The sequence below is a fragment of the Phalacrocorax aristotelis genome, chromosome 5 (genome assembly GCF_949628215.1).
Source record: "Phalacrocorax aristotelis chromosome 5, bGulAri2.1, whole genome shotgun sequence".
Classification (NCBI taxonomy): domain Eukaryota; kingdom Metazoa; phylum Chordata; class Aves; order Suliformes; family Phalacrocoracidae; genus Phalacrocorax; species Phalacrocorax aristotelis.
This window is the reverse complement of record NC_134280.1, coordinates 42,118,902-42,143,345: the sequence shown is the minus strand read 5'-3', so window position 1 is coordinate 42,143,345 and position 24,444 is coordinate 42,118,902. Positions and strand designations below refer to the sequence as shown.

The following is a 24,444-nucleotide window of genomic DNA, read 5'->3' as shown; positions in this document are numbered from 1 at the left end:
TTATAGACTTATTGTATCCTGTAGTTATTTTCAGTGTAGTTCTCTAAACCTGATCTCCGTTACGTACCATAAACGCAGGCATTGGTACGGGAATCCAGTGAGACCGTGCCTAAATGTTTGTCTTCCCTTGCACAGCCCTTTGTTTCTAAGAAATTGTATATCTTGTTTTCCATAAGTGGGTGGCTGTAGCAATGTCTGACTTTTGGCAGAGCAAAATAAATGTTAACTTGGGTTAAATGCAGTGACTTTACTGTCAACAGATAATGGCAAAAACAGTATATGCAGCATAAACAGTGGTAACTTGTAGCTTCTTGGAACTGGTGTGATGTTATGGTAGTGTGGTGGTTTTCCTAAAATTCACTGATTGCACGTCCACTTCCACTGATCCTCAAAAAAAAAAAAGTCGTTTATGCTTTAGGTTCCATATTATCATAATGTTATAGTTTCAGATCATTTCCCATTCCAGCCACCCCTTCCCACTTTAAAAAAAAAAAAAAAAGCAAAACAAACAACAACATCTAGCCATCTCCTGTTGATAATAACTTCCAAATGGAAATCAGCTGCAGCTGGTTCTTCGCACTTTAACCCTTTCTCTGCTGGCCTTCCAGGAAATAATTGATGACTGATTGGCCCATTAACCTTTTTTTAAAAAAAAAGTTTGACAGCCTGGACTTGTGTAATGAGGAGGGATTCCTAGTGAAATCAGGTTGATGGCTGAGTTGCTTGCCCCTGAGGATGCAAAATTAGCCCCGCGGGACCTCGTCTGCATAGAAACTGGACACAATTAGTGTAATATCCGGTGTTATTAATGTAGTTTGGAGTAATTGGGCAGGTTGATTTCGACAGGTTGATGGTGCTAAAATACTATTATAGTGGACCTTTCTATGAATAACTGTTAAACATGGAAAACTGTTTAATAAAATTTTGTGATTGGGCTCACAGGGATTTAAATGGCACAACCTATAATTTTTCTGGAGAGTAAAACTGAACAATTTTGTTTTGCTGCCTGGTTTTTCCTGTTCATGTATGTGGTGATTAAGGACATACACATTCACTACTTGTCTTTTGTAGGCATTGCCCTGTGGGTGACGTGGAACAGGGGTTGCTGCTTTGTTTCACAGTTGTGCTTATGAAAAAAAATCGATGTATTTAAGCAGAAAAGGTATTACTGAACACATCTTCAACTGGCACAGTTGCTTTTCATCTGAGCTTTTTAGGGCATAAACCTGAAGCTTCAGTGGATATGAGAGAGTACAAACTTTTATGTTCATAACGTATCATCAGCAATGACCAAGTTTTCAGCTAACTTACCGATGAACTGAAAATGTCCTTCCAGCTCAGCCTTAAACACAGTGCAGCCTCGTAACCTGTGGTGGGGCTGTATGGCATAGGCTCACCAGTGTGTTACGTGGACTGTGTGATCCCGAGCCACAAAGGCCATGCAAGGTCTTTACAGCTTTTGTCACGGTGTCAGCTGGTCACAGCAGAAAAGGTCAGGAGATGAAACATGGGAGCCTCTCCTTTGGGAAGAGGAGACTTGGCATATAAAAGAGCGACCACGGGAAATGGCTGGAGGTGTTTCCTGAATAGCACTCCAGTCACCTGAATAGCTGGGTTTGTGTCCTCTGCCATAGGTCTCCTGTAAGCAGGGGAATAACTTTGTGTAGTGTTTCTGGAAAACAAAACTTGCAGAGGTACCGCTGCGAGGACAGTATTTCAACCTCACTTTTAAACAGTATGCTGGCTGAATTGCAGAGTTTATTTCTCCTAAGCCCTTCTTGGGTAAACCAACTTCATGTATATGATCAGGATTATTGGCAAGTAGAAGATAGGAGGATTCAATGATGCTACATCTTGATTGTATGTATTTCTTTTAAGGTCTGGAATTGTAATGCTGTAAAGTCACCTGGTTCTTAAATGTTGGGGTAAACTGGTACAGGATTAGTGCAGAGAGACTCTCTAAAGATATACCATGTGTACTTGCTGAGTATTAGTTATATACCACATATACCTGTTGAGCTGTTACGCATTGAGAAGTCAGCCCTGCCATGTGTGCTGGAGAAGTCTGTCCTCTTGTTGTGCTCTTCTGTGTCTTTGCATCCCTACAGGGCCTCTGCCCTGCTTGGAGAGGTGGTGTGGGAAATTTTTAACTTGAGGTGGCAAGATGACCGTTTTCTCTAGTAGGCAGTTCCTTCAGCTTATACCAAGCCTTTGGCTTACGTAGAAGTGGTATGGTGTGTGGTTGGAGGAGAGTGGTGCAGGGAAGACACGATGCAGCCTGGAGCAGAGCTGTGAGTGGAGAAGGGCTGAGGGAGAAAGGGAATGAGGTGCAGAAAGTGGAGTGAGGCTGAAAAGGCCCTTTTTGCTACTGCATTTTGCAGGATCCCTGCCCTAACAATACACATCTCGGTACCACCTGCACTGAGTAATTTATATAGAAGGATATTCTGAACATTTAGTGACACTTAGTAAGACTTCAGGAGTAGAAAGTTTTGTCACTTAAAAGCCACTGAAAAGCCTAAGAACGATGAAGTACCTAAATTGGACTTTACAGGGGGATGCTTCAGGTGGGATTCAGCTTTTCATGTTCTCTTCCTTCACCATCGTTCCCTGTTCTCGTCAACATATGCATAACTCTCCATATGCCTCTACCCTCCCCACTGACCATGTGCCATACCACCTCTATGTAAGCAGAAGACCATAATTGTGTTGTCCTTCAGGAGACACCGCACAGGACTGAATGTCATTTCCTTTATTGTTGAGTAGTTCCTCTTACATCTTCCTCATAAACTCTTGAAAGCGCTGTTTGATAAATGTGGCTTTTTCCCATTATTTAATTGTAGCATTTTGGATAATGAGTCTACCTATTTGTTTTTAACATAGTGTTGATAACATGGAAATGTGGTTATAGCTGTACATCTGCATCGTTTCTTTTATTTGTTTTCCTGCTTATCCCATACACTATTTTTTCAGTAAAACTGCTGTTTCGGGTGCCCTCATGCACCTGGAAATAACCTTCACCTCCATGTTTGTTCTCACCTCAAGGTGCAAAGTAACCTTCTACTATTTTTTGAGACTTCATTAAAGCGATATAGGCACTGGCCGTGCTAGCATGGAGTTTATCATAGAAAACCAGTTATCCCACAGGTTGAGAAAATGACTGCCGGTGAGCAGCAGTACTGACTTTAAAGCCTAGTGCTAGATTTGTCACTTATCTTTGCATGCTTATGGATGACAAGGTAATGTAGGAGTTTCATGGCTCTGAATATATAATAAGTCATTAGCAGACTAGCAAATATAAATGCTCTTTCTAAAGCCTATTATGGCTGATGTTCACCAGAAGTTTGAGCTCTATTATTCTGTTCCTTTCATGCTTCATGCCTGCCCTTTCCAATTCCACTCGTTCTGTTTCAGCTTCCTTGATTTTTTTTTTTAATTTGACTTTTGTGTCCCATGTGTAGTTGGAGCGTGTGTCCATTTAGTTCAGTTCTGCTGGTATTTTCATACGCTGCAGTCCTCTGGCCTGAATACTTGTCCTTATACTCTAGTAGCCCTAAGGATATTTCATTGACCCTTTCTGCTAGCTCCTCAGATCATTTTCTCATCTCCCGTGTTGAACGTGAATGTTGAATAGCTTGAACTGATTTTAATACTGTATTATAATCCAATGTATTTATGCTGTAGACAAGAATATGTACACATCCACTTTTAATACATCTGGACATGTAAACAAGTGCTTGGAAGAAGAGGGTAAATTATCAACTTTTCTGTATTGTCAGCTCTTTATAGTCCATCTTTTAAGTTATTTTCTGACACACTTTGGTTTTTACATTACATAGCTTTTAGCACCTCAGGTTTAAATCTAAATAATGCTTGTTAGCCACTTTGTGTTCAAGAAAGCTAGAAGCTCTGTACCAAACTCGGCAAACACAGGCAGGAACTGAATATTCACCCAAAACAGTACTTTATCTACATAACATTTGGAGAGAAAAAGCAGTGGATCTATCTGCAGGTCATTTTCTGATGCATTGTGCAACTGCAGGGTAGCTGGGTATCTCTAGCCTCAAACCTCAAATGTCCAGACCTGCGCTTGCTTTTTACTTTGCAGAAATGCTTATCAACCAAGATTGCTTGGGCCAAGCTATCAGTGTCCTCAGACTTAAACTTTTCTTCCTATTGCATGTTTTTTTTTCAGAACAAGAAGAAAACTTTGAGTTTATCATTGTCTCTCTCACCGGCCAGACTTGGCACTTTGAAGCTACCACATATGAAGAAAGAGATGCATGGGTACAAGCCATAGAGAGTCAAATCTTGGCCAGTTTACAGTCATGTGAGAGCAGCAAGAACAAGGTATGGTACACAGAGTAATACTGAAAATAATTAATGGTCAGTTAAGCTCTAAAAGGAAAGCGAAATCAGGAACTTCCCATTTTAAACCTGTACTCCTAGAGATGTGCAGGTATTAGGCACACCACAGAGCAGCATTAGAGCTGCATGCTTATCTCAGATATTTCAAGACAGCTGGTGCTGTAGCCTGTTTTACAGTTTATTTTTTCCAGCAATTGAATTAATGTTGCTCCTGAATTATATTTTGCCTTCAGTATTCCTCTTAAAAGTTTGACTGAAACTTTGGGCTAGGTCATAGACTGTCTCTACTGAGAAGTTGCATAATGTGGTCACTGCTGCAGATTCAGGTTTGTTTCAGGTTAGAGGTCAGCAGAAAAGCCTGTCTTGGAGAACAGTGGAGGCAGACCCAAAACCCAGCGTATTTACTAGTCAAATCTCTAGTTAAATCTACTAAGCTCCCGCATGGCAAAATTTAACTAAATGTTCTGTTTGGCCTTACCATAAATTTGCAGTAGCATTCGGCCGTAGGACTCTGCTGTGATGAAGTAATACAAATCACAGAAATCAAAATTAAGCTTTTGTGATTGTTGCTTTACAAAGCCAATGCACAATTTTTCTTTAATTACACTGAATTAATTTTTTATGGCTTTCTGCCTTAACTAATATAGCAGAAAGCAAATCCAGAAACAGTTCATCAAAGCTTTTTGGAGGAAGAGGAACATTGTCTAAGAGGTACAGGCCTTTTACCTTGCAGTGCTGTCATATCATGACAGACGTAATTTGTTCTCCTTTCCTGCAAAATAAATAAATAGATGTTTAAAATCTGAGACTTCTTCAGCTATTGCTCATTTTTGGAAGGGTAAGAGAACTTCCACTTTTTGAGTCTCTGAAAACTCTTTACAGCTAGAGAGCAAGGTGTTGAGTGGTAGTGGAGGGAGAGGAGTGAGGAGTAATTATTCAGACCTATAGATCCTTTAATGTTATCCACTTAACGGATGCCTTTAATGATTTTATATTGCAAGGAGGAGACTCATATTTTGAAATGAATGCCTGTTTTCATTACCCTGATCTAGCAGAGTAGATCAGACACCAGTAATTACCATCATCATAATATAAATTACTTCCCATTTTGTTTAAAAAATGTATTTATTTCCAATATGTATTTCTGAGAGAGAGAAAAATGACTGCTTATATGTTTTTTTGCCTTTCATGGATTTACACATTCGACTATGTAAAGGGAGCTCAATAGAGGAAATTTGTACACTAGCACCTATATGAAAATACTAATACAAAAGAGGATAAAGAGTGGCTGGTAATATTTACTGTGCAGTACCCAAAGAGAAGATTGGCCTTTGTATATATTAAGTATTCTTTTGAAAGGGGAGATCCGTTGATAAGATTATGTGTGTACCAGGAGCTTTTTGGGTTATATATTCGACCCGCTACAATGCTCAGAGAGGTTTGTTGGTTTTTTTTTTCTCTGAAGTATTACTGAGAAGTCTCAAAACATGTCAGAAGAACTAGCTGGAATAGCAAAGTGTAGTTAGTTGGATAGGTTTAGTAGGTGTCCTGTTGATAGATCAGGAGGGCATATTTCCACATGGCCATGCTTTAGGCTGGCCCTCATCCTGCTTAAATCAATTCATTGCAAAGAGTCCATCACTTGGCTAGAGCTAACAAATTTTTCTCAGAAAGCCCACAAGACAGTTTAGTTGGGTAGAGCTGTACTACTCCTACATCCTGACAGCCTTTCCAGGCCCAAGTAGAGGTCGTTGGCAGGTCATCGTGGAGAGAATTTAGATGGGAGCTATCTGATTAAATCTGACCTTTTGATGATAAAAAGGTTTCAGTTGCTTTTGCAAACCATTCCTTAGTCTTCATTAGCAAAAGCATAAACATCAATACAAGAAATTGATTTTATAAAATAATATTCTTATCTAATTTATCTCAAGAAGTAAACCTACACTGTGACCGCTTTACTTGTGAATAGCAGTGTTCATTTTGAAGCTCGGGTTTTCTTCTCTGCAGTCTCCCCCCTTGTTAGAATCCAGACTGGAGACCCCAAAACACTGGGAGCTCCTGGACAGAGTGGAGAGAGCCCTGGGAGAAATCCTGAGCTGTCAGAAACGGGAGGGAAGAGTAGCCCCTGCTTGGTAGGCATGGACTTGCAGTACCTGGCGATGCCAAAGGATCACCGTTTCTTGGGAGGCAAACCAAGGACTTGGGTTACTTGATCACATTCATTCAACCTTGGTCTAAGCTTTGGGGTTTGCTGTTCGTTCAGCTGATGGTTGTGTCATCTAATCCTTTTTATTGGGTCCTTAGTTGTGGCTTATGCACTTCTTTAAATCCACACAGTCCCGCCTGACGAGTCAGAATGAGGCCATGGCCCTTCAGTCCATAAGGAACATCAGAGGCAATTCACACTGCGTGGACTGTGAAGCGCAGAGTAAGTACAGCCACTTGGCTTCAGAAAATTGACCTCTTCTCCTTCTTGGCCAGGACTTCTTCCTGGCCAAGGCTTAGGTGAATGCCCAGCATGGACTTTGTCTTTTTTGGTATTACGTTCCATAGGTTGTTTGAATGTTTCTTTTTCATTATGGAGTTTGCTTAATCAGACTTATTTTATGTTAATTCATACTTAATATATGCTGTGTCAGGCATATCATAATTTTTTTCCCCTTGTTGTTTCACATGCCAGTTTAAATGTCAGCAGTTCTTTTGAAGAAAAGGAAAAAGAAGTTTGCTGTTTGACATCAGTTACTTCCATTTTCCTCCTGCTTTGCGTGGAGAGGGCACGTGTGCCATGGTGATAGTTTCAAAGAGGTAGAGCTTGACTGGTTTTTTTTTTTTGGTTGGTTTTTTAAGAGTTACTTGTCAGAAGAAACCTAAGTCATTGCTCATTATGTCTGGATACTAGAAAACTGATTTGGGATTTTTTTTCTCCCCTTTGTGTTTCTTTCTCTTTTTTTTTTTATTTTTTAAAACATATACTTAGCGTTCAGAGAAGTGTTCTTGAGAATACTTTGAGCTGCGGTTCTCCTCACTAACCCCGGCTGAGGTCATTATTCTGGTGCTCTTTAGTTCCAGGGGTTTGCAACAAAGCGGCAAAAAGGAAGTACGCTTGCTCTAAAGCAATTAGTTGTAGAAGCAGAAAGATGGAGAACTTGTGAATTTTTATTTCTTTGATATTTGAGAGTCAAAACTTTTCTTGTGATTTTTACATGCGCTTAAAATGGAAAAATAGTAATTTATTTTTCTTTGGGTATAATTTTTTTTTAAGACTTGCTGTTTAGGATTTTGACTACTGGTCTAAGCCATTCTAATATCCCAGTTAACTTTAAAATGAACATTCATTTGGAAGTGCAACTGCTTTTGCATGACTAATTTGCTATCTGTGTAGTTAGCAATTTAGCTGATTGGGTCATCCACCAAACAAACCTATTATCCCCTGCTTCATCCTCAGAAGGCTGGATGGGAAGGTGGTTAGCACATTAACAGCCATTTAAAATAACAGACTTTTCAATACCATCAAAATGTGCTTTACATACAGACTGGTTTTAACTGCTTCTTTTGAAAACTCTCAGATACTCATATGCCATCCATAGAGATGGATGGAGAACAAAGGCAGCTGCCCTGTCCCGGGTGGCTCAGCACGCAGGGATGTGAGCCGTGGCTGGACTGGACTTTGAGCCCCAGGACTGGGGTGCTATGATAACAGCTTGTTGACCTGCTGGAGGGAGATTCCAAAGAGAGATTTCACAGAGGCTTTTCACAGACAGAGAGAAATAATAGCAACGTGGATAAATTAAGATATTTACATTCCACTGGATAGTAATCCAGCAGGTGATAAACAAGGGAAAATGTTGGTTTGGCTGGTATTTTAACATATACAGCCCAAAGTGACTCTTATTTGTTAGTGTTCTTTCACAGCGATCTGTTAGTCATTCAGATTTATGCCAAAGCTTTGTTGTAGTTCAAGTAAAAGGCGTATAAGACGCTATGCTGTATATGAGAAGGACAGGGTCTTCAAGTGACCCAGATGTATATTTAGCTCATTTGAAGTACTCACTGCCATCTGTGAGCAGACCGCAATGGGAGTGTTACTGATTTCTGCTCCAGTCTGTACAGCGGTGGGTGGCATTTTCCCAGACCCTGCTTAAGTGGTCACACAGGCAGAGTGGGAACATGCAATCCCTTCACTGCAGACAACTTCCCACACCCACACATGTCCTTTCAATCTATCCATCATCCGTTTCAGCTCTTCCCAGAGTCCACACTATCCTAAAGGTGCGTGTTTCTCTCCCCAGTTGCACGTAACCCCCAGTATCTATGCGGCCAAGCTAGATTTTTAATCAGGAAAATGAATGTGCAAGAAGGCAGGACTTTCACCCCCCACGCTTTCAGCCAGGTTGTTTTTCATCCAGATTGTTTCATGGGTCAAGCTGGCCACGTGTGCAGGGTGCCAGCAGGAGGGATGTGCCAAGAACATGTTGCTGAGAGAGGGCAGGGTGGGACTGCCCGTTTTGGCAACACTCAGTGCAGGTTATGTAGCTTTTGGGGGGAAGGGGTGGGGCTGATTCTGGAATCTCAGCTGGAACCTCTCTTAATTGTTTGTGTTCTTGGTGATGATTTAAACCCTCTTTGACTCTGCTTGCCATTTGGCCTCCCTAATTTTAAGGCCACCGTCCTTCCTTTTGAAAAATTAGAGCTATTTCCAAAGCAGTGCATCTTAAAATGTAAACATGCACATGAGGCGAACCTCAGCCTGCTGCTTTTTCTGCCAGGCTTTGTTTTATTTCCTTCTCTCCCTTTCTGCCTTGCCTGGACAAGTCCTTATACCCGGAGCATTTAGCATCACAAACACCAGCCCTCTTGTAGAAAGCTTACATAGTTTGCATCTTCACAAAGCCAGATGTTTGGGAGCAAAGGAATATGAGATGTTACTGTCCCTCAACTCTATTCAAGAGCCATCAATCTTCCACTTCAGAAGTCTCATTCTTCCTCTTTCTAGAGCTTTTGCCTTTTTAGCACTTCATCACAGCTTCGTTTCACCGGGGAGTTTCTGCCTTGTATGTTAATCAGCAGCTGTAGTACCAGCAGCATCTGCGTGCCACCAGCCTTCTGGCCCTTTAGCAGCCTCAGACTGAAGTTTTAAGGTCCTTTATTTAATGTTCCCATCCCAGAGTAATAGATGAAGCAAAGTGCTCTTTAGGTGCTGGAGTTTTTGCCCAAGAAAATCTCATTTCATGTTTCAGAAGGAATCTGATGTTGCCTTTTCCCAGAGCACTGGAGCCCCAATGTTGACTTCTGCCTGGAGAAGGCACTGAAGATCATCAAATTGCTTAGGCAAACCCAGCTAAATTCCTGCCCCTGAAGGATTTTAGCTCTTCCAGTCTTTCTGCCTAAAGAGCAGATGAGAGGATAAATATGAGTGAGTCGCTCTTTCAAGATATCTAGAGAGTGTGGAATATCAGGTCTTTTCTGTTGTAGAAGAAAACAGGGAGCGCTTGAGGCGGGAAAGTCTCATAATGAATTTTCCAGTCCAGGAGTGTAATAACTTGCTATGGTGTATTTTGTATTTCAGAAGTAATACTGAAGTAATAATTTGGGTGGCCCTGGGAAGCCTATCAGGCCCATCACAAGATTCAATTCAATATTCAGATTAGGGAAAAAAAAAACCTTTTAAAGACTAGAAAAGGTGTAAACTTTTCTCCCTTATTGCAACTCTTTGCAAGATGCCTTTAGCCCCTGCTTCTCCTTCTTTCCCTGGCCCTTCTGCTCCTCCCTGCCCCTCTTATGCTCAGCCCAGCACTGTCTTGCACATGCTGAACTCATCAGGATTTAGCATGCCAAAGCCTTTCCTCAGCAACCTCATGTCCAAAGACATGAAAGAGAGGGTGGGAAAGGGTTATTCTCCTAAAAGAGTTGTTCCAAGAGCTTTCACCTTCAAATGATCAGTCTGATAGAGGTGCAAGTCAAAACGGAGAGGAGGTGTTCAGAGAAGGAGAGAACAAAACACTGTTGAGAATATGGGCATCTGAAAATTGTAATCTGGGAATATTCAGTGATGTTTAAAAGGTCATATTTTGTTTGATAAATTTTAAGTAAAACAAAGAGAGGACACTAGCTTTATAACACCCATAGCTGCATCGAATGGGGTTTTTCCTGCTTTTACCATCACATTTGGATGTATGCGTACTGGAGAAAAGCCTGCCACGTGCTTGTAAGTATTCAGAGCCTCCTCCAATTCAGAATTACTCTTAGCATCAGCAGGAAAAGTGAGCTTATTTTTGATCGTCTAAAAATGAAAGAAAGAAAACAGCTTGGCTTACTTGGCTTACTAACCACATGTGGTTCTTTTCGGTATAAATCAGTGGTATAAACAAATTTCAAGCATAAGATATAAAAAGCACTCAACTACATATGGGGAGAGGAAGATGCAGATAGGAGCAGTGAATTGAAAATGGACATCCCTGAGCATGTAGTTTATAACATCTTGCCTTTGTTATGGGCGGGTAGTGACTTCTGTCATCCAGCATACCTCCTTTTGAGAACAATTTTTCATGTGCATACACTGAGACAGATGTCATAACTGACATGATGTTAGGTTTTTTCCACAATCCATTGGATGATGCCACTTGTCCAAGCTCCTCATCAGAGCACTGTCTTGCTCCATGTTATCCAGTTGTAACCAAGATCAACAAGTCTGGTTTTTCACTGGGTGTCTATAATGAGTTCAACACTTGCCTTTCCTAGTTTGCCACCTTCAAACTCAGATGTGTGTTGTCAGACGATTGAAACTTAAAATACTATTGTGATAAAATTTCATGTAACTTCCTGTTTATCGCTTTGGTGGACTACTTCAACCATACCAGCGCTCTGAATTGTAAGTAGGTGAATATTTTAAAAATGTATTTAGTAAAGATACACTAGATGTGCTTCAGGTACACGGAAGTATTTGGGAGGGAGGTCAGCTCCTTAACATCATTAGAATTGGAAAATATTAATCAGTATTGTTCTCTTGCTTCATTTTAAGTTCGTGCTCCTTTGAGCTCGTTGCACTTGTTATTTTTGTGAAGATAACCCTGGCCTTTGCAAGTCAGGGACAGATATTTAATTCTGAGACACAATTTGCATATTTTAAATTATGATCTGCTCCGTTTAAGCTTGTACCAACAAATTAGTATTTGGAGAGTTTTAGTGTGTTTCAAATATGCTAATGGTTCCCCCACTGGCAAGACACCGAAAGTAACTGGTGGAGGTGACCTGAAGGAATATGCAGGAAATGAGTTTGTCATGGTTGTCTTACCAAGAACTTTGAAAGCACGGAAGGGGTTTTGTCTCACCTTATTTTTTGGAGATCTGAAGTGCTGTGTATTTCTAGTCCTTGGTGTGGACAGGAACTTTTTAAACAAAAGATATATTTTCATGCTCAACTGAAATAAGATGGGGGATTTTTCTTGTTGGGGATTGTCGTGGTTTAGCCCTAGTCAGCAACCAAGCACCACGCAGCTGCTCGCTCACTCCCCCTTGGTGGGACGGGGGAGAGAATCGGAAGAGTAAAAGTGAGGCAGCTCATGGTTTGAGATAAAGACAGTTTAACAGGTAAAGCAAAAGCTGTGCATGGAAGCAAAGCAAAACAAGTAAGTCATTCACTGCTTCCCATGGGCAGGCAGGTGTTCAGCCATCTCCAGGAAAGCAGGGCTCCATCACACGTAATGGTTACTTGGGAAGACAAACGCCATCACTCCCAATGTCCCCCTCTTCCTTCTTCTTCCCCAGCTTTATATACTGAGCATGACGTCATATGGCATGGAATATCCCACTGGTCAGTTGGGGTCAGCTGTCCTGGCTGTGTCCCCTCCCAGCTTCTTGTGCACTCGGCAGAGCACGGGGAGCTGAAAAAGTCCTTGACCGGTGTAAGTGCTACTTAGCAACAACTAAAACATCTCCACATTATCGGCACTGTTTCCAGCAAAAATCCAAAACGTAGTCCCATACTAGCTACTACGAAGAAATTTAACTCTATCCCAGCTGAAACGAGGACAGGGATATTTTTAGATTTCTAAGGACTGACTGAAAAATGTCAATCAGTGCGTCAATGAAATGTGGGACTTTGCAGTTAAAATTATCTGCTTTACTTTCATATTTTTTGTCCAAACACAACATGGCAAGGAACTAGGAAACGTTTTGTTTCTATATATTTTAGCTGCCAGAAATAACTCTTCGATTTTGGGTTACATAAAGTAGAAGTGAGTCTTGGGATGAAATTTCCCTGAATGGAAGGGGACACTGGAAATTCATTTTCTGTCAGCTCTAGATTTTATTCAGATTTGAATAAAAATTGCCTGCCCTCTCAATTAATCGCCATATTCCTGCTTGTCATTTGTGATAGCCTACTCGTTCTTCAGGAGGCCCAGGGTAAGGTGAGGAGAAAAGGTCTGACAGCAGGGGAGAGTAAAAAAAAAACAACCAAAAATTCCTCCTATGTGTCTTTCATTGCATTTGTTAAAATGAATGTTTGTTGGAGAGAGGGTGATTCATACAAATCCAGATTTAAATAACACAGGACAGTGACAAAAAAGCGAACCATCTTGGGAAACTACTTTGAATTTCCCAGATTTTGTCAGGTTTGTCACAGCCTTATCGTTTGCGGGGCTATTTTTGTGTGTGTGTGTGTGTCGGTGGAATCCTTCTGGCTCCTACACTAAAACTGTGACTGTGCAAAGTATCACATTTTCATCTTAGTACTTATCTCCCTGATCTTAGAGATGAAAACATACCCCATAGTGTGTTAGATGTAAAAGCCATGTGTAGGTGATGATATAGATGGTTATTAAGGGAGTTGATATAGTTGGCAACAGAAACATTGTATCTAGTCGCTTCTTTTTTTCCCCACCTTTTCCCTTGTAATTGGCTGCAGGTGGCTCTAGATTCCCAAGGAGGGGCTTTCTCCACTACTTCATCATCAGCTGCCTGCCGCTGCATTTACATTTTCTTTGTTTCTTCTTTTCTTTCTAAATCATATTTTTCTTTCAACTGAAGGTGGAATGGTACATCTTTTGAGACCTCCCTCCACAATATCTTTTTTACTCCTTGAAGGTTTCTCAGAGGATTAGCATCTCCACTGGGCAAAACTGACCTTTCTGGAAGACCTTCCAGCTGTGTGTTTGGACAGGACACCTGCATTGTTCTTCCCCTAGAGCCAAAATCTTTATCTAAAAACATTAACTAGAAAGTTTTGTTAAGTGTTTCATTGTACTAATTGCTTGTGTTCCCTTTCCCGTAGACCCTGACTGGGCCAGCTTGAATCTGGGAGCCCTCATATGTATTGAATGCTCAGGTATACACCGAAACCTTGGCACACACCTCTCCCGGGTCCGCTCTCTTGACCTGGATGACTGGCCTATAGAGCTCATCAAGGTGATGTCTTCTATTGGCAACGAGCTGGCCAACAGTGTCTGGGAAGAAAGTAGCCAAGGCCATATGAAACCTTCCTCAGACTCCACAAGGTAAGCTTTCCTACTCCATCTCACCATGGCACACAGCGGGCAGGTGGTACGTGACACTGCACGTGGCCAAGGCTGTAAGTTATGAGCACATAAATCCTCATTTTGGCATTGCAGTCAGAGGTGGTAGGGCGTTACAATGTTTTACAACATGGACTTCTAAAATTCTCCCTTGGAGTAAGCCTTGTAAAAATCATTATGTATATATATCTTCACTGCATGGCCAGGAAGAATGTGTGTCAAAGGGCGGAGGGTTGTCAAAAGTTGAGTGACCCCATTACTTTTTCACTCTTGTGAAGGTTTCCTCAGCATCTCTACAAATTTTTTTGTTCAATTGACTGACCGGCAAAACAGCGGGAGATCGAAACCTCCCACCTGGTTGTTCCTTAGTCTAAATTACACTGTAATGCAATTCTTTGTTTCAGTCAGCAACAAAGTTCCCAGCTCTTGGACTATCAGTTTATGATTAATAGTCTGCCTTGAGTAGTTGAAGCTCACCCAGGAATTTGTACCTGACCATCAGGTCTTTGGGTTCTCATAACGAATTTTGAAAGTCTGGCTCACTGTGGACTTGCTTATTTTTTTATGTGCTATATGCGAAGGTGTAAGTTGATGGGGGAGTATGTGTTTCCCATGGGAACAGTATTTTACCTACCAGTCACTGAAATTCTTCTTTCTGCAATGTGTTGTCCTACCAAAAGCTAAAGGTTTTTTACACTCAATTTATCTGATCGATGTCAAAGGAGGAGGTTGTTCTGAAAACACAAAATGTAAGTGCTAATAGTTATAACTAAGATATTGGCTTGGGGGAAGCAGAGTGACCTCTGGCAGACTGTGTTTCAGCAGGAGGGTTCAGGCAGGAGAAAGACCTTCTGGGCTATCTTGCACAGCTGGGCCAATCTTTGAAGTTGGCTTCAGAAGTGTGAAGCTTCAGGGGGGGCGGCCTGCATCCAAGCACTGGTCGCTCCCCAGGTAGCAAACGGCATGATGGAGGTTTAGCTCTCGGTGTTTGCCTCCTGCATATGAGAGAAATCAGAGGGAATTATGTACTGGTTTTGTTTATGTGTATTTCGGGATCCTGCTTTTTCCGGTACCAGATCAAGTGAAATTATAACTTGGGAGCATATACCTGGGCCACCTCCTACAGTGTAGGACTAGGTTTGTACTGTTGTCTGTAATAAAGTCAACTGTTTCTTATTGCATTATTTCATTAACCCTGAAAAATGAATTTGTGGTGCCACCTTTGGTTCATCTTCGAGAATGAAGCCAGTACATTAATCAGGCTACTTAGATGAATGACTATGCATGTAAAAATGTTCCAGGAGATCTACACAGAGATTTTGTTTATACATAAACTGTATGTCTGCTGTATACATGTATATTATTAGGCAGCTAATATAATGATTTCATCAGGTAGATTGAAATCAATTTACTGCTGCCTTTCAATCATCAGTATTACATTAATCCAGAGATCTGATCTTGTTGCAGCTAAAAATATGTGTTGGTCCATACTACTGGTATGAGCAGGACAGATACCTCAACTCTAAATACTTTTAAAAGGAAAAGGCATACACTCAATTGGATTTTAATTTTTAAAAAAATTAGTGTGCATATAATAAAGGTACTATAATGAAAAATCTAAAATACACATGACTGTGATGGAAAGCCATCCATTTGAATTAAATTATTCAGGTTTTTGTGTTTGGAAATGAGTTTTACTTATAGAAAATCAACTTTGTTGCCTTTGTATTTCATGCTCAGAGCTTATTTTGATTCTTCTTTGTTTCTCTACATCTTAGTGTATATATTCATCTGTTTATGTTTGTCAGTGACATAGTTGCACTCTTTTTCCTGGACTCTAATATCTTTGAACACAAGGTATAAAGATTCGTTTTATAAATATGCATTTCCATCTGTGTGTCCAAGTGCACGCTTACATGATGGAAGAGCTGTGTGTGAAAAAAAAAGGATTAAGATTATGTGAAAATTTTCCCACAATGCAATGTAATCTTGCTTTGCTACCCTCATTTTCTTCTGCTGTTTGCAGCAGGGGCTGAAGTGATATTTTTCACATAAATATCAGAAAGTTCTGCTTTTTGTGACCGTGTGCCTCCTTTTCTACTTTACTTCGGCCTCTACTAGCATCATAATCCTTCTGTTCAAGACGTGGTAAGAAAATAAGTTCAAATTCTTTAGATATATGTATGCCATTCTATCGCTGCTGTTTGCAGTTTTGCATGAGGAATCCTATTGGAAGCAGCTACAATGGACCTGAAGGTGGGCTGAAACAACACCCTCTTTTTTATTGTTGAGGAACTGAAGGGAGAAGAGGCAAGAAAGCAAGTAGAAAGATGGCTGGGGAGTTGAGATTTGGCGTTCTGGTGGAGGAGGGATGGAGGGAGTCCAAGGATATTTGGAGATCAGGGAAGAATCATTCAGCAGAACTTCTGAAGGGGGAGAGACATGATAAGGTAGTGTTGGGGGGCTGTTCCTGCCCACGCTAGTGGGCTTGGGTCAGCTGGAGTCTGAGAGAAGCTATATGCAGTGGTTCATGCGCTCAACATGCTCCTGCTTTGTTGAGTTCTCTTCTCACCAAAACCCCGTCAGACAGGAGAGGAAAGTATTCCCATGTTTTCCTCCAAGTTTCTCCTGAACTTGTTCATATCCCTGTCCCCTTCTGCAGCCCCGCTTATTACACCTGTCCTGCGTAATGCTCCCATTTTCAGTTCCACTACATATACTCATTAATCCACCCTCCACGGCTTTCAACATGTTTGCTCAGGCCTTCAGGCTGTGCCTGCAAGCAAAGCGCTGGAAACACAAGGATGGATTTCTTAACCATTCCCCAACTGATTCAAAGGCTTAGGACAAAGCATTGGTAAAAGTCCTGAGACACATACAGTCTTCTCGTGTGTTTCTTTGTTAGGCATGTCTCTTAACTCTTGACTCCACTGTGCCCCCCACCACCACTGCAAAGCACCAAAAGTTGTCAGCACAATGATGGGCCCTCTGTTAATAGACCCTTGTAGAGGGGATCAGACATACATGGGTTTCACAGTTTCATGTTGTGTCTTTCTATTGGAGATGAAGCCATTGGTGGAAACCCACAGGCTTTCTAGGGGCAAAAGAAGGACTACTGACTGTTCCACAAATACTGGAGCTGTTGGGCTGGGAGGTTCAAGTCAAGTCACATGCTGGACTAAAAGGAACCTGGAAGTCTTGACATGGCTTCAAAAACAGTCCTTTCAGCTTGGGAGAAGTCAGCAGTGGTCACTGAATCATTGCAGTAGCATTCAATACATTTCTGCTGAGTGGAGGGGAGGGTGAAAAGACCCAGGGAGACCAATGTTTTGCAGGAGGGATTGCCAAATGGCTACTGTAGGCCATGGCCGTAATTAAAGAGTCTTACTCAGGAAAATGTACCAATATTTATAGAAACAGAGATGTGCCAGTCTTTGACTACAGCTTGCATTTTTAATTTTGTATGCTCAAAAATAAGTTAAATGTTACCAAACTTAAACCACATCAAACATACTATACTGCTGTCCTTTCCTAGCTCACTACTTGACTCTTTCTTCAAGAAAGTCATGGGGAAAGATAAACCTACAAATGTATTTTGAAGGTTAGAAGGGCTCTCAGATTGGAGGGTGTGAACTCAAAGCCTGAGAGTTTTGCAGCAAAAGGTATTATTCCTGTTCCTTTCATCAAGGATATATTGCCCAGGTATGTCCTCTAACAGTAACATGTGCCACATCTCATAAAGTTTGAGAGGCAGCTTATAAAATAAGCAGACCTCCTTGTAATTTTGGTGCCTCTGGATCAGAAGCAACACCTTGGATGGCCTCCACCGTTAAACTGGAAGGCAGCACAGGTTATGGGAGCACAGGTGCAATGGGATCCCCAAGGAAGCAGTGCAGAGTAAAGCAGTAGCATGAGGCAGAGTTCAGACTCAGGGTGTTGGTGTGATTACAGGGAGGAAAGGAATCAACATGAGCTCCCGGTGAAAACGAAAAGTTGGCGAAGCAGCAGAAAACCCAAGCACAGGCAAATACGTCCGTGAGGAAGGGAATGGGAACCAGCTGGCCTCTGAGCAGCGGTGTCTGTGGGTCCCTGATTAGGTCAGCTTTGGAAGGCTGGTAATTGGTTCCAGCAATTACCAGCAGCCCTGAGAACCGCTGCTCAAACTTCGGGAGCCCTGTGACAAATTGAAGCTGACTGCTGGTGAAGGAGTATCGACTTCCCATTTCTAAACAGGGGGATCATTAGTCAAGAAAAGCATCTTTTAATTACTCGCAGGAAGGGGGGAAAAAAAGGAGGAAAAAAGGAAAAAGATCTTTCAGTATGGATCCTACAACAACTGCCATTTTTTTTCCAAGTGTATTCAATATTAAATTTATTGTCTTGGAGGGGAAGGGGTGAGCAGGGAGACTTCGCCCGCAGACCCACCTTCAGTAGTGTGGGCTTAATGTGGAGTGCGAAGTCAAATTAGAATAAATCAATGTTGCGACAATTAACTGGGTCTAGGGATAAGACCAGGATTTTCCCCTCTAATTGCTATTGATGCTATTTAAGAACGCTCTTAAAACATTGATTTGGAGCCGTGCACCACAGAGGTAGCCCAGTGGTGCAGGGGCAGGACTGCTGCTTGGAGGAATGTTGGAGATGTCGTGAAGCCAGCTTGGGGACTCTGCACCATGGTTTGCCTGGGCCTTTTGCACTGGTGTGTAGACCTCCTACCAGATATTTAGTTTTCTTCTGGGCATACCTCACATGCTTTGCTCTCTCCACATGTTCTCTCGCCCACGTGGCTTCTGATTTTTAAGACTTGCTTGCCACTGTTGGCTTCCTAAGATGATGATGTTGGCCTTTTCCAAATGAGATGAGCTGCCACCATCCCTCTGCCTGCTCTAGGAGGTGATTGTCTGCTTCCTGGGCCTCACCCTCTTTCTCTGAGTTCCCAAGGTCTCCATCTCTGTCTCACTGCGAGTACTGGGGTGTGCCAGCAGCAAGGCCACCTCCACCAGCTGGAAGCTGCTGGCCAAGAGGAGGGAGGACAGTGTGATATCCCAGCACCATCCCAGCCATGCTGTTTGTTGTCCCGCTCGAGCAATGCTGAATAGCATTAGCTATGTGCAAACCTTAAAGCTGAAGGGCTTCACCATGTCGGCATCTTTTTGAGATTAGTTCTAAACAGAAAGAACCTCCATCTCCATTAAAATGTATTTTTAAAGTGAGGGACAAGCAGTTAGTAGAAGTTCAGGCGTAGTTTTAAGCTCTGCTGAGGCAGCCCCAAGCAGCATCTCTTTAAATGGAGCTTGGAGGTTGAAACATCTGCTGTAATTTTGCTCAGGTAGTCTGTTTGCATAGCACTCACTCTGTTTATTCAGGTTATCAAAGGTTATAAGAAAATAGAGAGGTCTGAAAAGTCTGGAGTTGGGAGCCAGCAGTGTCAGGAATTTACTTTCACCTTAAGACGTAAGATCCAGTTTGATCCCTCGCTCACTAATGAACTGAATTTAATGGTGTCAGAAAAAACATTATGCAGCTCGACTATATTTAGCAGACTTTTACAATCCTAAGCTGAAGCTGACTTGTTTCGAGGCTTACAACTGCTATGCTGAGCATGCACTGGTTTTTGGGGGATAACTGGGGAGCAACTTCTGTGAAAAATACTAAACCATGCCTTCTCTTTTTTTGTAAAAATAATTATTGCTTCATTAAATACAGTACAGATAAAGGGCAAGCCCAGGGAAACTGAGTAGTTTAGATCCCGTTATCGTACCCTGAATCTTGTAAGGATATTCCACTTCATCTCTCTCATTTCTTGTTCCTTTTGGCCATCAGATTGCTGTTATAGTCCTGTTGGTCTCCAGTTCCTGGCATAAGGCCACGGCGTTACAAATGGGGCCTGGGGGAACATCAGTACCTCTCTATCCGCAATTGTCAGGTCTGGTTTCTTAGCGGTTCTTGGCCTGATGAGGTCAGTGTTTTGTGCCTTTTGAATGCTCCTTCATGCTTGACACCTTTCCCATTTCAGAGGTGGGGGAGGGTGTTTTTAAAAATAAATAAATAAAATAAAATTTAAAAAAGATTTTATTGTGAAGGGCTGACCAGAACCCATCTGCAGTTGGGTGGCATCTGCTCCCCACATGTCACTTCCCTCATTAACAAGCAATTGAATTAATTAAATGCTACTCAGAACACGCATAACAAGCTACCGGCAGTGTCCAAATTAGCACTGATAATCAAGGATGATTTCCTTTATTATCCTGCTAAGTGGTGTGCAGGCTCTGATCTCCCTGTCTGCCCTCATCTATTTACATACCCCCAGCTTCTGCCTTTAGAAGCTGAGGTTATCTTACCTAGTTAATTTGCCACGATCACCAAGCATGGCGGATTGATATTCCTGCCTCTGCTGAAGCAACCCCCCCCCTTCTCCCCCTTTCCTTCCTCCCCAAGCCTGGTCCTTTGTATCTCAAGCTCACTGATAAATTAAAAGCCACCCCTGTGGTCTCTCAAGTGAGTAATAGAGGCAGAAATTTCATTTTGCAACTGGCTGATTTAATGATCCAAAGGGTAATTAATGGCCTGATTATCTTAATGTTAAATATGTCCGGCAGCAATTACTGTGACCTCCCGCTTGTCAAGGTCCAGGCTATGCTCTTCTTTCAATTAAGTTCTCTGGGGCTTAATGGTATGAATAAACTCCTCTGATTCTATCATTCCGGACTCTGAGATTTAAGCGAGCTAGGGGCTCGTTTGGAGTTTTAATCAGCCCGTCTTCTACTTGAGTGATCAGAGTTAACAATTATAACAAGGACAGTTTAACTTTCTCTCTCTCCCCCCCACCCCCCCTTCCTACTTTTTTTTTTTTTTATTTTATTTTTTAAGTGCTCGGAGGGAATTTTGTTGGCTGCAGCAGCAGCTTTCCTAGGCTAGTCTCTCCCTATATAAATTATCATGTGAATGCCGCTGTTTTTCCATTTGACAGGCTTAATTAATTGGCAGGAGCGCCCAAAAATGACAGTGCTACTAATTGCAACTCCAAGTCCATTTCTGTCATTGCGGCACGCTTGTCAGCGGGCATGCCCCGCTCCTTGCCGCGGCCAGAGTTTGTTGACGTTTTCCATTTCGGTTTTCACATCTTGTCGGGGAACGTGATGGGATGTGATAGCCCAAGATGTGCCTTTGGGTTTTCCGGGCATGCGGTTTGTGTGCAAGAATGACATTTACTGCCAATAAAGTTTGGACAGCTGGGCATCTGCTCACCCAACAGCTGCTAGGGGACTTAAGATTTGACTTAAGATATTTCAGCAAGTCCTATGAACAGGGAGACTTTGGGAAAGAATTCGTTAAAAGGAAGAAGAAAACAAAAAAAACCAAAGCACAACAACAAACCCTGAGAGTCGTAACTCACCCCTCGTCTTTCTGGTGGCTGAACTACACTGAACAGCACATCTCCCAGGGAGCTGGAGTTATATTATCTCTGCTTTGGACAGCAGATATTTTGTAAAGATAATGAGGAAAATGTATGAATTATTAGTTACAAGAGTATTGCATTTTCAAACACAGATAAATAAAAAGATTGATTCATTGCTGCCAGTAAACTAAAACCTTTCGCCGTATGGCTGGCTGTAGAAGTGGACTGATTCTGACATGCTAGATTGTATGCTTTCAGATTAGAGTAATTGTAATTGTTTTAAAATTAAATTAAAAAAAAAAATAAAATTTGTCACTTACCAGTAGCTTCCAGGAAATGCATCTAATAAGAATAACTAAGTGAGGCAAATGAAATGTCAGCTTGGGTGGCAGCTGGTCGGATTTCTCTGTTTGGAGGCCTCAGAAGCTCAAATGCAATACTCCAAAGATGAAGGTTAGTAGGAGTACGACATATTTTATTGTCCTTGTAGCTGCTTGGCAGACCTCGTCATCCAGGAGCTGATCTGGTAAAACATGGTGCCTACATAGCGTTGTGGGAGATGCCTGGATGATTAAAAACAAGAACAAAATAACAACTAAAAACACCCCTCAACCCCAGTTGTCCAAGTTAATGAGTGCTTTAGATAAAATGCTCCCTGATTCAACTGCAGATTTCTTACATGCAACTCTGATAAAAATTCAAACACTTTGTAAACAGAAGCCGAGTTTGCAATTATTATTATAATCATGATTCTCCTTATTGCCTGTGAAAGAGAAACCTGCAAAGGAGAAGTATTTCTGTCTCCTTCTGCAGTGCATTAGAGCATATGTTAAAAAGCAGAGGTGGTAAAAGCTCCACAATACTGTTTTATATTTTGTTAATCTAAAAGCATAGGTACCACTTTCATTGAAGTCTCTGAATATTTAATTTGTATATGCATATGGACGTGACACATTGCTTTCTGTGTTCATACCTTACATGGGACACATACGTGCTGTGTGGGCCACCATGATGTGGTATGTTATTGACCCATATGTCCCATGGTCAGCAGAGATTTCCAGTTGCACTGGGTTTCTGGTATGTCCTTTTCATCTTGCTTACCAGCTACCTTCTGGACAATTTACCCAAGCGTTGCTGGTATAGTCTAGAGTTTTTGGAGAGAAAAGTCAAATCTTCATTGCTTTTGTCTTTTTCTCACTTTCTCTGGTGTCTCTCATGTGTTAGACTATCCATACATCCATTTGTTGGTTGTCCTTTGAAAAATGTTTTTCATGAGGACAGGGGAGAGCAATGTATTTCGGCCTTGTTTCGATACATGCTAGCTAAGATACCTCCTAGCTAAGACACTAAGATCCTTCCTCAAACCCAGCTTTTATGGGTGTGGTGACAGTACAAAAATTAAGATCAGAGTAGTGGGCCAGAGGCAAGGGTAAAGCTTTGAATACTGAACTAAAGATAAAAAGAAGAGAAGGGCCTTCAAGAGGCCTTGGGAGAGAAGACAAGTAGCTTTGCTTTCATACCATAGAAGAACAAGAAGGCAACAGCCCATATTTTAGCAGCTTTTTGCCTTTTTCTTACAAGTCCAGTGACATTCAGTGGGTTTTTTCCCATAATGGGTCATCCCCAGGAATTGTGGAAAACAGTCACCCCTTGTTCTGGAAGGTAGTTTTCAGTGTTTGAAAAAATGAGGGAAAAAAATATTTTTGTGTGTATTTGGCTGCCACACTGAAAAGCGCCAAGTTAAGTTGAAATTCTCTAGAAAGGACATTGATGAACTGTTACACTTTGGGAAATCTAGGATTCAAGTTTCTTTCTATTGTGTGAACAGTGATGATTGAGGCAGTGGGGAGAGATATTGGGAAAACAGTATTCATAAGTCAATAATCAGCTGTCAGAAAAAGCCGTGGGTGTGGGGGTGTTTGCTAGAATAAGAACCAGTCTGTTGGTTGAGTGCCTGTTCTAAAGGTCTCAAAGCAGTGTAGGCTTTTGGCTTCAAACTTAATTTTTGGTTTATATATGGACTGATTGTTTCTTGGTTTGTGTTGATTGTCTCCCAAACACCTAGCACTGCTAGAGAGCATCTCAGATTTGAAGACCAAAGCGTCTTCACTGTGATTTCACATCTGTTTGGCCATAAGCTACTTGAAAAGGTCAAAATAGAACTTAAGAATAGAGAGATAACCATTGCTGTGTTTATTAGAAGCTACTTGGGCCAGTGTTTTAAGTGTGGTACTACAATAGAGGAATGGAAGAGCTAATTAGAACAAAGATTAATTTCAAATGAGAAAAAATTGGATATTGTATTTATAAATTGAGGGGGAATATGGCTTACATCAAGCTAATGGCCACTTAAAATGAGTCAGATGCCAGCCACTGCGGTAGTCTTTCTGCAGAAAATTCCTTGATACCTTTATAAGCATTTAGAAAGAAAGTAGAAATGAGAGTCAATTGCATGCCACAGCAAATTCAGCCACTAGAAAAGATGGACAAGAGTACTTGCATGACAGTGACATTTCCCATCCCTTGGTGACTATAGCCTCCCATCCATCTAACTGCAGCCCAAAATCGTTGCAGATTTGCAAAGGGACAGGTCCATAAGCAAATGCCGTATTTCAGCCCAGAAGGCAGGTAAGTTAGTTTTCTCTAGGGTCTTGAGATCTGGAAGCCTTTTACTGTGAAAGCGGCATCAGGCTTGGGTAGTGTGATGAAAGAGTAGGGTATGTGCTGAAAGAGGCCATCTATCTTTCCCTCTCTCCATCAGGAACCACATGTTTCTGTCCTTTCCCCCATAGTCGTGCAAGCATGAGTCCAGTTGGCTCACGGATCCCATCAAAATCCCAAAGTTTTGGTGCATTACGTTTCCTCTGGTGCGATAAACCAGTCCCTTCCACCCTGCAGCCTGTGTGAGCACTGCATCAGTGTAAAGGAAGAGGTGGGAGTTCATGCCCAGGGGCAAGGGGGCAGATCAGCCCTTCCAGCAGCAGCCTGCAGCTAGAGCAGATTAGGCATAAGGTGGAACAGTGCCCTGCTATTGCTTATTTGGATCAGAGTGCGGATTGGTGGTGAATAGTTTTGAAATAGGTAACAGGTAGTCTAGAGTACATTTTCTCTGAATATATTTAAAAAAAAAAAAAAATTAAAATTGCTGCCTTGCCAAGGTTAGGA

The 24,444-nt window shown here is 41.7% G+C and overlaps 1 protein-coding gene across 5 annotated transcripts in view; it reads left to right on the top strand.

The window, feature by feature from the left end:
* The window catches only part of AGAP1 (ArfGAP with GTPase domain, ankyrin repeat and PH domain 1), a 394,362-nt gene that overhangs the window by 343,591 nt on the left and 26,327 nt on the right, over positions 1–24,444 (top strand). For all 5 annotated transcript variants that reach the window (XM_075094139.1, XM_075094138.1, XM_075094136.1 and 2 more), the window contains 3 exons: positions 4,196–4,350; positions 6,706–6,796; positions 13,640–13,862. In XM_075094139.1, the coding sequence (XP_074950240.1) occupies positions 4,196–4,350; positions 6,706–6,796; positions 13,640–13,862 (469 nt within the window). The remainder of the gene's footprint in view (positions 1–4,195; positions 4,351–6,705; positions 6,797–13,639; positions 13,863–24,444) is intronic.